The sequence below is a fragment of the Myotis lucifugus genome, unplaced genomic scaffold, assembly GCF_000147115.1.
Source record: "Myotis lucifugus unplaced genomic scaffold, Myoluc2.0 scaffold_83, whole genome shotgun sequence".
Lineage (NCBI taxonomy): Eukaryota > Metazoa > Chordata > Mammalia > Chiroptera > Vespertilionidae > Myotis > Myotis lucifugus.
In genome coordinates this window covers 1,843,340-1,859,457 of record NW_005871131.1, presented here as the reverse complement: position 1 = coordinate 1,859,457, position 16,118 = coordinate 1,843,340, and the positions used below count along the sequence as shown (strand labels likewise).

Below are 16,118 nucleotides of genomic sequence, written 5' to 3'. Positions count from 1 at the left end.
AAAGCAAGTGTTAAGTGGACTGCTATCTAAGTCATTAAGTACATACTGTAAATCAACCTACCAATTCCGGTTCTTTACTATTAATGCGACATTTCACAAATGTAAACACACCAGGAAAACCAACAACAAACAAAAACCCCTGTTAGCAATGGTTCCAGCTCTTACATTGCCCCTCACTGTCCCGGCCCCTCCTTGTAGAATGCCCTGGCCAACATTCAGCTACTATCCAATTGCAAGCCTCCATAATGATTTCTATTATTCTGGAAAAATAGGAAGATATTAAAAATACAAACAAATTAAGAGAACTTGAAGGCAGTATAACTTCATTAAGAATACATCTAAAACGATCATCTTCAACAGCAAGCACACACACACAAAATCAAATTCAAATAGAAGTAGAATTGACAAACCAACAAGCAGAAATAATGATCCATCTGTGATGACCTATAGTAATATGGGAATCAGATAGTAATGTAACAATGTAAGATTCTGTACTGATGTAGGATTCAGGTGGTGATGCAGTACTGCAGGATCCAGGTAGTGATGCAGTGATGTAGGATTCAGGTGGTGATGCAGTGATGTAGCATCCAGGTACTGATGTAGTAATGTGGGATTCAGGTGCTGATGCAGTGATGTAGGATTCAGGTGCTGATGCAGTGATGTAGGATTCTGTTAGTGATGTAGTAATGTAGGATTCAGGTGGTGATGCAGTAATGCAGGATCCAGGTAGTGATGTAGTAGTGTGGGATTCAGGTACTGATGCAGTGATGTAGGATTCAGGTGCTGATGCAGTGTGTAGGATTCTGTTAGTGATGTAGTAATGTAGGATTCAGGTGGTGATGCAATAATGTAGGATCCAGGTGGTATTATAGTAGTGTAGGTTCAAGGTAGGAAGGTAGCAATATGAAATTCAGCTCAACAAACATCGGTGGAAACACTTCTATTCCAGCCATTCTGCCAGGTTCCCAAGGGGATGAGAAAAGCACAGCCTCTGTCTCCAAGGAAAATGATCCCCCTGCTTTCCAGGAAAAGTGAAGCCACTGCTCTGTGGGGACATCCATGAGGGGGCAGGTGGCTGTTCTGGAGAGGAGGGCTGAGACCACAGGGAGGGACAAGGTCTCCGTGGAGGAGCTGGGCTCTCAAGACAGGAGGAGTCTGGTCAGGGGAGCAGGGAGAGCAGGCTGGGGTGGAGGGAGGAGCGCAAGGGAAGGCCATCGAGAGTTGGAGTCCCGGGATCTGGTACGAAGGGGGAGGAGATGGCTGGCCAGTGAAAGAGGGCGGTGTACTGGCATCGTTTGTGAGAGCGTTTACACCTCACCCTGCAAAACACTGACGAGAGGCTGAGTCTTGGGCAGGGCCAGGTCAGGAACCCACCTGGAGAGTCGAGAGATGGAAACTGGTTTGGCTTGAGGAGATGATGTGTGTCAATCAAGCACCTCCTCGTGCCAGGCTCTGTGCTGGGTGCTCAAAATAACACTTCACACCTTACAGAGGGGGAAACTGAGGCTCAGAGAGTGGAACATTTTTCTCTGGTCTACCAGGCTGGTACTCAGAGAACTGTGATCCATGTCCAGGCCTGCTACACTCCAAAGACTCGCTGATGTTTCTGGAAAGCCGGGAAACAGACCTGATGGAGACGATGGGCACTGCAGGGGTCAGGCCTGAGTGAATGGGCCAGAGCAACACCGAAGTGCTTCCCAGAGGCTCAGGGGGAGGTGCAACTCTTCCCACTCGATTGTTAGGGAGCCATTCACTGAAGTCATGCATATGAGGTTTACCCCATTTTATGTCTGGACCTCACTCTAGACTACCAGCTGTGGAAGGTTTGTCTTGGAATTCTTTCACAGCAGCTGGGGAAGATGGTGTCCCTGCTGCTGCCTATAACACATGGGGTAGTAGTAAATCAGATGCTGCTCTTGGTAAGCAATCGACTCCTTGATTCATTGATTGACTGACTGATTGCTTCATTCATTCATTCATTCATTCATTCATTCATTCAACAAATGCACCTTCTGGGCTAAACACAAGCCCAAGCATAGGGCTAAGGAGCCACATGGCATCCCTCTTCCACTAACACCACTCCTGAGACAGTATGGACACAAGCCTGTGCACAGACACATACACCACTATGCAGACCTGTGCTGGGCTCATGTGTGTGCACATGCAACGCAAGTGTGAAGGACTGGCAAAGGAGCTTGAACTCAGCTGCTCAAACTGTGACTTTTTAAGCAGATAAAGTTATTCTGTGACACAAAAATATAATTTTCAAACTGTAAGAGAAAAATGATGACTATTTGGGGATGACAGCTGTGGAGTCCCTTCAGTGGCATTACCTTGTGTGTGTCTCACCTGGTCCTGCTGTCCTCACACTGGTGGGCCGGGCTGGGAAAGTTCCCCTGGCCCAGGTGAGGCCTGCAGGTGCCGGAGGGCCCTGCACTGGGAGGGTCCTAGCATCTTCCTCTAGGGCCAGAGCAGGGTGTCAGGCCTGATCCCCATTTATGGCCATAGCACCATCACGTTCAGTGAGTGAAGGGAGACAGACGTGAAAGCATGATTCAAGCCACCTCCAAATGGTCCAGTTCAGCATTCCAGGAGAACACAAACCATTCAGAGCCTGAATCTTTCTCTCTCTCTCTCTCTCTCTCTCTCACACACAAACACACACACAAGCAAGGGGAAGAAAAAGAAACTTAAACACAGCATTTTTAAAGGTCCATGAGCCTTCTTACACGTCAAACAACTCTTAGAAAACATTTTAATGATTTCCGTGTAAACAAATCAGAAACATATGGATTAAATTCCCCTTAAAATATACACATGTAATTAAGGGGAAAAGTGCTTGGCAAAATGCACTTTGCATTTTATCAAACCCAACATTTGAAAAATTGGTTGAGACATCTGACAAATCCACACAGAGCGATCCTGCCCATCCTGATGGCAGCGCACTCTGCTCCCACAGGGCCCAGGTCCACCTCCCAGCAGCGAGCTCTGCTCCCACAGGGCCCAGGTCCACCTCCCAGCAGCGAGTTCTGCACCCACAGGGCCCGAGTGCACCTCATAGACCGCTGCCCTTGCCTGGGCTTTTAGAAGAACCTATTGGACTGTAATAGACAGAAAGATTCCTCTGTGATGGTGGTGATGAGTGTCCCTTTCCCTGAACCTGTTTTCATTTTCAGGGGCTGGGCCTCCACACACAGCCCAGTCTTGTCTGACTAGGTTCCCTGACAAGAAGATAAAGGGATGGCCTAGGCTGTATCCCACAATTCACACCTCCCCTATGCCTGCTGGGCAGGCCACCTGTCCCCCTGCCTTCCATTACTGCTGGAGGAGGGGGAATCAAGATGTAGAGTTATTTCAGGTGTCTTTTCTTCATACATATCAAAACAAAGTGTTTTAATTTGCACTCTTCTTTCCTTCACTCACCTTGCAATAAATATTTATTGTGCCCCTACTATGTGCTAAGTACCATGCTGGGGCTGAGAAATCATCAGAAAACAAAACAGATAAGGTCCCTGCCCTCAGGGAGCTAATATTCTCGATGGAGGTTGCTCTCTGGGGCCCAGGCCCGAGAGCCCTCACCTTAGTCATCCAACAGGCCAGGCACCATTCCTCTCCCCCGGGTTTTCTCATTCTGTGTCCTGGATTCCTTCCCTCCCTTCTGTCCTCTCCTTCAGTGTGGATGGGACCAGCGCACACCTGTTCCAGCACACACCTGTTCTCAGGAAAGCTGCCAATCAGATGGTACCAGGCCCCAGCACTTCCATGATCTTCTGATGGCTCTCACAGCCTGTCACCACCTGGCCAGCCCTCCGGGCCCCACAGTTACCTTTCTGACTCCCATAGAGGGGCGGCCGCTCCTGCTGCAGCCACTGGGGGGCCAGCCCATCCTTACTCCCTCTGCAGCCTCCCCGACACCCCACTTCCTCACTCTCAGAGTCCCTGCCCCACACTCGCCCACCTGGATACCTGCTCATAGGTTAGTCTTTCTGTGGGACACACTTCACTACCAATGACTCCCGCCTGCCTGTCTCCTCCTCTCTTCATCTCAGGGAGGCCAAGACCAGGTCAGCGCTGCACTCTGCCTTCGCAACTCCTGTCACGCTGGTCATACCTTGCTCAGTACCTGTCTTCCCCCACCGCTCGGGGCAGGGCCCATGTCTGTCCTAGTCATGGATGGATCTCTAGAGCTTGGCACAGACAATGTCTGATGAATGAATGAAGGATGGAAAGCACAAACGAAGGAACAGATGACATATTGCACTGAGACAACATTTAGTTTGTTCTCTCTGCTCTCTCCCCCTTTCTCTCCCAGGCCGGTAGTCAGAGCCTCTGTAGTTCTTGCTCCCAGGATGTTTGCAGGGTTGACATATGTGAACTACGTAAGTCAGAACTCTCCCCAGCGAGTGTGGGCATCTCAACTCAGTGTAGTTATTGGGCGGGGAGCCGTGGTGTGCAACGGAGAGGAGGCAGAGGGCAGCCAGAGACATGACACTGGAGATGGACCTGGGGTCTCACTAGAGCGGAGCCTGTCCCCACCTCCTAACAGTGCCGGGAACGTTTACACTTCAGAACGAAGGCGGGCAATGGGCCTGCAGAGGTGAAACCCAAGGCCTGGGGCCTCAGCCTGTGCAAATCTTCCCAGTCCCCAAGGTGACCTGAGAGTAGCCGAGGGGATCCTGAGGGACCAGGTGCCTATTCTCTCGGACCTCACGCCCAGAGAGGCAGCCAAGTAAGTGGGACTTGTCACCCCCAGCTTGGCACAGCGCTTCCCACACACAGCAGCTCCCAAGCAAGTTTCAAACCACGTGCACCCCCGGGGTCCAAGCTGCCCCGTGGGAGAGCGTGACCCGGCATTGGTTCCTTTGTGGGGAGTAAGATTCCTAACCCAGGATCATCACAGCCAGGGACCAAGCTCTGAGCATGTGTGTTGAGTACATGTCATCACAAACTGGATCGGAGCTGGAGGGTCCTCTAAACATGAAATACATCTCTGCAGCTTGAAAAGAAAAAAGACGGTTTGGGGCTGGTTTGAATTAGGTAGAATGGAGACAGGAATTTTCCTGAAGCCCCTCCCCTGGGCAGCTCCACGCTGCCTAGCAGACTAGACAAGGGATAGAGCCTGACTGACCCCACCGCCGGGGACCAGTGAGTCTGGGTGGGGGCGGTAGGCAGACCCCACAGGGCTGCTGAGAATGACTTTAAACATCATCACCTACCTCCACAGCTCAAGCGAAGCTCCCACAGGGCCCAAGTCTGCCTCATAGACCGCTGCCCTTGCCTGGGCTTTTAGAATTCGCCTGGTGAGACTCAGAGCCACCACCACAGCCTGTGTGATCAGTGGCAGTGCTGGTCCCTCATGTGCTGTTGCCCCCGAAAGGTACAATTATGCCTTTAAAGCTTATGGTGCAATTAAACCTCTCTCCATAATGGTGCTAATGGCTCCAGCAACCTTGAAGCAGCTGTCATATTTTAAAAGATCGTTCTGAATTGTTTCATATCTGAAATTGCTCTGTAAAATCTTGTTAATTTTTCATCTTCAGTTGAGTGTGTATTTAATGCTGAGAGGATGGCTTTCTTCCAGGCACGATGCACAAAGGGGCCTTCCTTCCTCGCTGACAAGACCGTCCTAGAGGACTCAATCCTACCAGAGATGTGAGCTCAGCCCCTCAGGCTCAGGTGCTCGGGAATCTCCCTCTAAGGAAGAGTCCAAACTGAAGATTAGGTCACGTGGCCCAGTCCAGAGCCCAGCAGAGGCGGTTCAGACTGACATCACTTTCTCCAGGAGGAAGAGAGAAAATGGCAAATGTGTGGCTGCCACATGAGCAAGTGGCAGGGCCCCTTCTTGGCACTCCCACTGCCCCTGGCTTTCCATGAAGGTGACCGCTAACTAATGATCTCATTACCTATTTGTTCCCCAAGTAAAGTGTGAACCCCTCAGGAGAGGGGCTGTGTCTGCTTTACCATGTGGTGCCCCAAAACGATGGGAATAATTCACAAATGGAGTCCTGCCCCCACTGAGGATTAAGGATGGGTAACAGGTTAACAAAGAAAGGAAGACATCAGGTATCCAGCCACAAAGCACAGGCACGAGAGGCATGCTTCAGAGACAGTGAGGAGGAGGTTCTTTAATCACTGACCAGCCTTTGTAAACAGGGACCTAGAGCAATTTAAAAATGCACCTCATGGTCATGTTGTTTCCCAATAACAGCGATGGCAGCTAAGATGACGGAGCACTTTCATGAGTCGCTGTTGTGCGAAGGTTGTACCCACATCGTTTTACAGCCTCACGATGGCCCTCTGAGGGAGCTGGCACCCTCATCCCAGAGGGAAACTGAGGCTCAGGATCCAGCGAGGGGAGGAGCAGGAACCAAACCCACAGCCTTCTCTGGACCACCGCGCGATTGTAGGTGAATCGGAGCTGGGTGGGTGATGGACACTGGCCCCTGATATTTTTGAAACCACAATGGTAGGCAGCAGGGCAGAATTGTACTTTGAAGATGCCATCATTTTCTGAAGTATTTTTCTGAGGGAATGGCTCTTTGTTTAGGAGCCTCCCAGGTGTAGAGCAAAATCCAACTCAGTGATGGTGATGATGACAAGGGCAACATCATTAACGTAAGCCTTTATTCACACCCTCTGTTAAGTCCTCACAGCCACCCCATGAGGTAGACACAGTTATTATCCACATTCTACGGAAGAGGAAACTAAGGTCTTAGGGGAGAAGGTGGTGCACTCAAGGTCACAGCCATTCAGAGGTGAAACCCAGGGTCTAACCAGAGTCCATCTGCTGCCAGAGCCCGGTCCTTGGCCAAGATAACCCCAACCCCAATGGGCATATGGGGATTTGGGGTCAATATCCCTAGACCCTTATGTGAAGGCTGGATTTGAGGGCCACAAGCCTGAAAACAGGGAGCCCCTTGAGGTCCCTGCTGCTTTGTACTCTAAGAAAGACCACAACTGACTCTGTTGCAACCCCAGGCATTCCTGAACACTTAACTACCATTACAAGGAACAGAGGAAGGGGAGAGAGAGACTCCACCACAGGTCAGGGCATGACCTCCTACAGGTCCAATCCGGACATTGTTTTTTGTAGGTGAACGTTTTACTGAAACACAGCCACATCCACTGACTTACCTGTCGCCAAGGCTGCGTTTGTGCCAGCACAGCAGAGTTGAGTAGCTGTGAGCAGGCTAGATGTCCCTCAAGGCTAGAGATATTTACTATCGGGCCCTTTACAGAAGCAAGTTTGCCAACCCTGGACTGGCTGTCAGAGAGCTCCTGCAAACAGCATGGGGAAGTAGCAAGCCAGAGACTCCAGGCAGATCAAGCACACACTGCACCTATCCACGCTGACATACCCAGAGTATAATTGTGGTTTTCAAAATAACATCATGTCCCAAACCGGCCAGCCCCGCACCTCACCACCTCCTCTCCGCCCCTGAAAGGAGCGCCCTGAGGCTTACCTTTGTTGTACATGTTCGTTGGCACCTGGACGTCACTGAGACTGATGTTCACAGGCAGATTATTGAAATGGTCATTTGGGGCCAAGATGAATTCCTTCCCCAGCTCCAAAAAGTTCCCGTCTTTGTCCCTTTCATTGATCAGCACAGCATTGAAGTATTCATACTGAAAGAGAAGGCCAGGAAACGTTACATGTGGCTCAGGCAGGGGGCTGTGGTCTCAGGCAGACCTGGGCTTAAGCCACGGGCCATCCTCACACAGTGGATCCTGCCCTGGTCACGTGGGCCCTTTTACTCTTCCGTATCCTGTATGGCAGCTTTCACAGGGGTGTGATAGTGGTATGTAAATGCTTCTCAATATCATACAATATTCTTGGGGGGAAAATGGAAGGAGATGCACAGTACTTCCTTTTGCATATGTAAAGAAAACTGTCCTAAAACCATTTTAATTTTTGAAAATTTGAAGACAGACCCTGTCATTACACAGCCTACATTTCAGTTGAAGGCGACTGGAAAGAATAAAAAAATAACAAGTAAACAGGTAATATGTCAGAAAAAGAAAAATAATAAAGCAGGGCCAGGGGAAAGCAGCAGGGAAGGGCTGTGCTTTTATATACAAGGCTCAGAGGAGGTCTCACTGCTCCAGGGACTCGCACACATGCTGAATGAAGGGAGGAAGGAAGCTGTGTAGGCGACAGCACAGACCGAGGGGACAGCAGGTCAAAGGCCCTCAAGATGCAAGTGTGCAGACATGTTTTAAAAATGGCTGTATCCTCATATCATCATCGTCATCATAATCATCATCATGGAATCTATGTATATAAAAGGCGAATATGCAAAGTGTCCCCTCGGGAGTTTGACTGGGAGACTGGGAGTTCCATCGCTCACTATGACGTGCGCTGACCACCAAGGGGTGGCAAGGAATGAAGGAAGGACCCGGCTGGCAGCCAGCCAGGAAAGGGAGGCTCTGGCCGGCAGCCAGCAGCGGGGAAGGTAGGCCCCAGCCAGCAGCTGGAAGGAAAGCCCTGGCCAGCAGCCACAAGGCCCCAATCCGCCCTGATTGCTGGCCAGGCCTAGGAACCCTACCTGTGCACGATTTCATGCACTGGGCTCTAGGATATATATATATATATATATATATATATATATATATATATATATATATATATATAATGCTTACATTATTCTAAGTGCTTTTGATGGGTTAATTCTCCTTTCATGTGCTGATGTTCCTAACAACTCAATGAAAAAGATCTTATGAGTATTCCCACTTCACAGATGAGGAAACTGAGATATAGAGAATTCAGGTTCCCTGTCAAAGATTAATGTACAGCTGACAAGCAGAGTCAGGGTTCACACATAGGCAGTCTATTTCCACAGCATGTGCTCTTATCTACATGATTGCAAGATGGCAGATGGCAGTGTGGATGGAATGATCAGACTGGGGATTTAAAGCAACTGTGATTAATAAGCTCAAACACTAATGGAAAAAAATAGAAAACAGGTAAGAACAAGTGGATAATGTAAGCAGAGAGATGAATATTCTAAGAAAGAATCAAAAGGAAACCCTAGTAACCAAAAACACTATAACAGAATGAAGAATGCCTCTGCTGGCTCATCAGCAGACCGAACACAGCTGAGGATATAATCAATGAACCGAAAAATAGCTCAAGAGAAACTTCCCAAACTGAAAAGCAAAGAGTAAAAAATGGAGAGAAATAAAAGAAACAGAACATTCAAGAACGTGGGACAATTACAAAAGGTGAAATGTGTAATAGGAATACCAGAAGGAAGAGAGAGTAAGAAACAGAAGAAATTTTGACATAATAATGGCTGAAATTTTTCTAAAATTATGACAAACACCAAACCACAGATCCAAGAAACTCAGAGAGCACCAAGCATATGACTTAAAAAAAAATCTACACCTAGTCATATCGTTTTCAAACAGCAAAAAAGTCAAAGAAAATATTAAAAGAAGCCAGGAAGTGAGGTTTTAAATATGTTTTTATTGATTTTTAGAGAGAAAGGAAGGGAGAGAGAGATAAAAACATCCATGAGAGAGAAACATCAACATCTATCGGCTGCCTCCTGCATGCCCCCTGCTGAAGATCAAGCCCACAATAGGGGCATGTGCCCTGACCAGGAATTGAACCAGTGACCCCTTGGTGCATGGGTCTACGCTCAACCACTGAGCCACACCGGCAGGGCACAATAACTTTTTTTAAATATATTTTATTGATTTTTTACAGTGAAGAAGGGAGAGGGATAGAGAGTCAGAAACATTGATGAGAGAGATCGATCAGCTGCCTCCTGCACGCCCCCCAGTGGAGATGTGCCCGCAACCAAGATACATGCCCCTGACCGGAATTGAACCTGGGACCCTTCAGTCCGCAGGCCAATGCTCTATCCACTGAGCCAAACCAGTTCGGCTCAGTAAGTTTTAAATGACTGAAATCCACATAGTATTGTCCCTGATAACAATAGGATAATTTTAGAAATTAATATATGATAATGATATAAAACTATCAATGATATCTAAGAAAAGTTTATGCCTAGAAAAACCCTAAAGATTTGGAAATTAAACAGCACAGTGCTTAATAATACGTGTCAAGAAAGAAAATTACATGGAAAATATTTTTAAAGAATGATAATGAAAAGTGTCAATATGTGTAAGATGTAGCTAAAACAGACTACCAAAAAATTATAGATTTAAAAGCTTATGGAAAAGAAGCAAATTTTAAGATGAATAGTTGAAGATAAAAAAGAACAAATGAAACTCAATGTTAAAAGAATAAATAAAATAATAGAGATAAAAGCAGAAAGCAATAAAACAAAAAGCAAATAACAGCAGGGGGAAATCAATAATATTAAAGTTGGTTCTTTAAAATAGTTAATAAAATTATAAAACCCTAGCTAGATGGATGAATAAAAAAAATAAAGCACAGAATACTAGTATCAGGAATGAAAGAGGAAACATTACTATATATCCTAGAGACAATTAAAAGATAAGAGGTTATTACAAACAACTTTATGCCGATATTTGATAACTTGAGTTAAGTGTCAAGTTTCTTTTAAAAATAGAAATTACCAAAATTCTCAAAAGAAGATATGCCTGGCCCTACAAACACAAAGTAAGTGAGTTCACAATTAATAGCCATGCTAAAACAAATAACTCCAGGTTCAGATGCCTTAAATTATGAATTACATCAAATATGTAAGAAATAAACACAAACCCTCTTATAAAATTAGAGGAGGGAATATGTTTCAACTTATTTAATGAAGGCAACATAACCCTGATGCCAAAATCAAACAAGAAATTTTTTTAAAAATTATACACTAATATCCCTCATTAACCTAGATGTAAAAATCTTAACAAAATATTGAATCAAATTCACCTATACTTAAAAAGATGACCAACTTGTGTTTATCTCAGGAATTCAAGGTTGGTTTCGCATTTGAAAAGATCAGCACAGTTTACCACGTTAACAGAATAAAGAAAAAAAAATCACATGACCAAATAAATGCAGAAAAGTTCATTTGAAAGAATTCAACTTTTGTTTATCAAAAAACTCTCAGGAAATTAGAAATAGAATAAAATGTCCTCAACCTGAAGAAGAGCATTTATGAAAAACCTACAGCTAAAATTATATACATGATGAAGCACTCAATATGTTTCCTCTAAGATCAGGAGCATGGCAAAGATGTCGGATCATTTCTATTCAACATCATACTAGTGGTCCTGGCAAATTCAGTAAAACAAACAAATAAGTGGTCATAGGGATTGAAAAGGAAATACTCTATTTATATACAGCATGATTACCTATGTTGCAAAACCTGAGGAATCCACATAATATACTATAACTAGTGAGTTTAGCAAAATCATGGGATACAAGATCAATATATAAAAATCAGTAAATACTAGTATACTAACAAAGAACAATTGAAATTAAAATTGAAAGAAGTAACATCTACAGTAGTTAAAAAAGATGAAATACTTATGTATTCCTTTTATAAAATGCATATATAATGCCTGTATGCTGAAAACTACAATACAGGGTAGGGCAAAAGTAGATTCACAGATGTGAGTACATGAAACACAGAGTTTATTCTTGTATTATTATTTATTAACTAGGGGCCCAGTACACAGATTCCTGCACCAGTGGGGTCCCTCAGCCTGGCCTGCACCTTCTTGCAATTGGGGACCCCTCAGGGGATGTTGGACTTCCAGATTCGGCCTGATCTCTGCAGAGCAGGCAAAGGGACCCCACTGGTGCAAGAATCCCTGCACCAGGCCTCTAGTATGCATATAAGATCTTTGGTGAATCTCTTCCCGCCCTCCCCCCTAACCCCTTCCCTCTGAGATTCATCAGTCTGTTCCATGGTTCTATGCCTGTGCATTGAGGATCTGCCCCCTGGTGGTCAGTGCACATCATAGCTACTGGTCAAATGGTCGAATGGTCAAATGGTTGAATGGTCAAACAGTCGCTTAGGCATATATATATATATATATGATGGTATTATTTTTCCATTCAAACATCTGTAAACCTATGTTTTCCCCACTCTGTTTATTGCTGTGAGAAATTTTAAAAGGTTTAAATAAACACAGAGAGATAGCTTGCTTAAGGATTAGAAAATTCAGTATTAAGGTGCTAATTCTTCTGAAATTGATCTAAAAATTCAACAAAATTCCAATCAAAATCTCAACAGGCTTTTTCTAGGAATTGCCAAGTGTATTTCAAGTTTTACATGGAAGTAAAAGGGATCTACAATATTGAAAACAATTTTGACAAAGAAGAACCAAGTCCAAGGAGTCACATTTCCTGATTTTAAGTTTTACTATAAACCTAATTAAGTAAAAACAGTATGGTATTGGCCTTAGAAGAAACAAACCGATCAATGGAACAGAGTCCAAAAATAAAGCCACAAATATAGTCAATTCATTTTTTTCCTTGTTTTTAATATTAAACAATGGTTTACTTCTTTATTTTCAGAAGATAATTGTAAACATTACTGTTGTCTGGAAAGAGTCATTGTCAGGCTTTCTTTTCCTCTTATCATCACGAAGCAACATTTTCCATAATATGCCTTTTAACTCATCATTTGTGATGACTGATTTTGCCTTTCCTGCTTTGTAACTCAGAAACCTAATTTTATGTTTTTATTGAGTTTATTGGGGTGACATTAGTTATAAAATTACATAGGTTTCAGGTATTTCAGGTGTACAATTCTATAACACATCATCTGTATATTGCATTGTGTGTTCACCACCCCAAGTCAAGTGTCCTTCCATCATCATTTCATAGCCCTTTTTACCCTCTTCTTCCTCCCCAAGCCACCCTTTCCCTCTGGTAATCACCACACTGTTGTCTGTGTCTATGATTTTGCTTAGTAACGTTTCTCACCCAGATTCCCAACTCTCCTCCCCACAACAGCTATCAGTCTGTTAGTCTGTTTTCTGAATCTATGAGTCTGTTTCTATTTTGTTTATTAGTTTGTTTTGTTCATTAGATTCCACATGTAAGTGAAATCATATGGTACTTGTCTTTCTTTGACTGGCATATTTCACTTAGTGTAACACTCTCCTGATCAATCCACACTGTCATAAAGGGGAAGATTTCCTTCTTTTTTACAGCCAAGTAATGTTCCATTGTGTAAATGTACCACAGCTTTTTTGTTTGGGCTGTTTTCAGATCTTGGCTATTGAAAAAAACACTGCAATCTTCACAGGGGTTCATACATTCTTTCAAATCAATGTTTTGGATTTGTTCAGATATATTCCCAGAAGTGGAATCGCTCTGTCATAAGGCAGTTTCGGTTTTAGTTATTTTGAGGTAACTGCATACTGCTTTCCACAGAGGCTGAATTAATCTATATTCCCACCAACATGTATGAGGGTTCCCTTTTCTCCACATCCTTGCCAATACTTTTTGTTTGTTGATTTATTGATGATAGCCATTCTGACAGGTGTGAGGTGATATCTCATTATGGCTTTAATTTGCACTTCCCTGATGATTAGTGACGGGCAATTTTTCATGGTCTATTGGCCATCTGTATGTCCTCTTTGGAGAAGTGTCTATTCAGGTATAAATTGTTCATACTAACCCTATCAGATGTATCTCCCATTTAGTGGGTTGTCTTTTCACTTTGTTGATGGTTCCCTTTGCTGTCCAAAAATATTTTAGTTTGATGTAGTCCCATTTGTTTAATTTTTCTTTTGTTTCCTTTGCCCAAGGTTATATATCAGGGAAAAAAATTCTACAAGAGATGATTGAGATTTTATTGCCTCTGTCTTCTTCTAGGACTTTTACAATATTGAGTCATACAGTAAAGTCTTTGATCCATTTTGAGATTATTCTTGTGTATGGTGTAAGAAGGTGGTCTAGTTTCATTTTTTTTGTACATTTCTGTCCAATTTCCCCAGCACCATTTATTGAATAGACTATCTTTACCCTATTGTATGTTCCTGCATCTTTTGTTGAATATTAATTGACCATAAAGGCATGGGTTTATTTCTGGGCTCTCTACTCTGTTCCATTATTCTGTATGTCTGTTTTTTATGCCAGTACCATGCTATTTTTATTCCTATGGCCTTGTAGTATTTAATATCCGGTATTTGATAACAGTGATTCCTTCAACTTTGTTCTGTCTTGTGATTGCTGTGGCTATTCAGGGTCTTTTGTTGTTCCATGTAAATTTTTAGAATATTGATTCTAGTTCTGTGAAATATACCATTAGTATCTTGATTGAAATTGCATTGAATCTATATATTGATTTGGATAGTATGAACATTATAATGATACTAGAGGCCCGGTGCACAAAATTCTTGAACTTGGGGGTGGGGGGATACCTCAACCCAATTGCGAGATGGTGCAGGCCAGGCCGAGGGACCCCACTGGTGCACGATCGGGGCCGGGGAGGGACGGGAGGTTGGCCAGTCGGGGAGGGACTGCAGGAGGGCTCCAGGGTGTGTCCGGCCATCTTACTCAGTCCCAATCGGCTGGACCCCAGCAGCAAACTAACCTATCAGTCAGAGCATCTGCCCCCTGGTGGTCAGTGCACATCATAATGAGCAGTTGAATGGCCTTAGCATATCATTAGCATATTATGCTTTGATTGTTTGAAAAGAAGACCGGATGACCGGACACTTAGCATATTAGGCTTTTATTACATAGGATTAGTTATATCTGTCCATGAAGATGATATATGCTTCCACTATTTTGTATCTTATTCTGTTTCTTTTTTCAGTTCTTATAATTATCCAAGTACAGGCATTTTACATCCATGGTTAAGTTTATTCTTTTTTTTATGCAATTGCAAATGGGATTGTTTTGTTAGTTTCCCTTTCTGATAGTTCATTATTGCTGTATAAAAAGGCATCTGATTTCTGAATATTTGTTTTGTACTCTGCTACTTTACGGAATTAATTTTTCATTTTTTTCTTGTATTTGATTTCTAGTTTCATACAATTGTGGTCAGAGAAGATACATGATATGATTTCAATCTTCTTAAATTTATTGAGACTTGTTTTGTGTCCTAACATGTGGTCTATCTTAGAAAATGTTCCATGTGTATTTGAAAAAAAAATATTTCTTCTGCTTATTTGGGGTAAAATACTCTGAAGATATAAGTTAAAGCCATCTAAACTACTGTGCCATTTAAGGCCATTATTTCCTGGTGATTTTCTGTCTGGAAGATCTATCCATTGATGTCAAAATATACATGGATCTCAAAAACTTTGTAAGTGAATGAAGCCAGAATCACAAGAGTACATGTGTGCAATCCCATTTTTATATGAAGTTCTAGCAAAAGGCAATAGTGGCAGCACTCAAGGATTGCTTTTGGGAGGGGGGCTACTGGAAAGGAACACAAGAGAACGTTCTGGGATGCTGGACACGTTCTATGTCTTCATGGGGTATGGGCTACTCAAGAGTATTCATTTGTCAGTACTCACTGACTTATATGCAAAAGAACTTGCATTTTATTATATAGAAATATATGCCTCAATAAGAAAATTAATCATAAAAGACCTTTCACTTTTTGAACAATTCTTAATTCAAAAACTGTACAGAAACAAAACTCAGTTTAACAAATTCCACTCCCAGCCATATTATGATTTACTGTGATATGACACCCAGAAACAAAAGAAACCACACCTTCTTGCTGAAACACCAACCAGGGAGCACCTGACCAGCAGAAACACCTTGACTGGCCCATGAACTGCCCACACCAAGGGGGAGGCCCTCCTTCTAACGGGATCTGCTTTCTAGGTAACATGTCAGCAGGGTTTCCTCCCACAGCTCCATGCTGGGTAAGGTCTTAATTTTCCACAGACCCAAGTGCTTCCCAGAATATTATCAACACTTTTTAAAACCCAAACCCTCAATGCCATTGTTTCATTATAACTGGATGTTGAATTAACAAAACAAAGCCTCGGCCTGCATGGTAAAGGCCAATGCAATCATAGTTCACGCACAGGCCCTCCGGAGGCCAGGCCGTTGAATGGAATCATCTGCACAGCCCAGAATGCAAATGAAGGCGGGATGGAAAGGCAAGCAGGCTTTGCTCAGTGGGCGTCAATCATTCCGCAGGCGCGGACTGGTGTATTCTGCGTCTCCTCGCAAATCCATTTTGTCCTTAAAAGGCTGACTTGGTGCAAAT

At 43.8% G+C, this 16,118-nt stretch overlaps 1 protein-coding gene across 1 annotated transcript in view; it reads right to left on the bottom strand.

Annotated features, from left to right (window-relative positions):
* CACNA2D3 (calcium voltage-gated channel auxiliary subunit alpha2delta 3) overlaps positions 1 to 16,118 on the bottom strand; it is an 807,563-nt gene that overhangs the window by 491,752 nt on the left and 299,693 nt on the right. Inside the window, exon 5 of the mRNA XM_023755701.1 lies at positions 7,464 to 7,626. Coding sequence (XP_023611469.1) covers positions 7,464 to 7,626 — 163 coding nt within the window. The remainder of the gene's footprint in view (positions 1 to 7,463; positions 7,627 to 16,118) is intronic.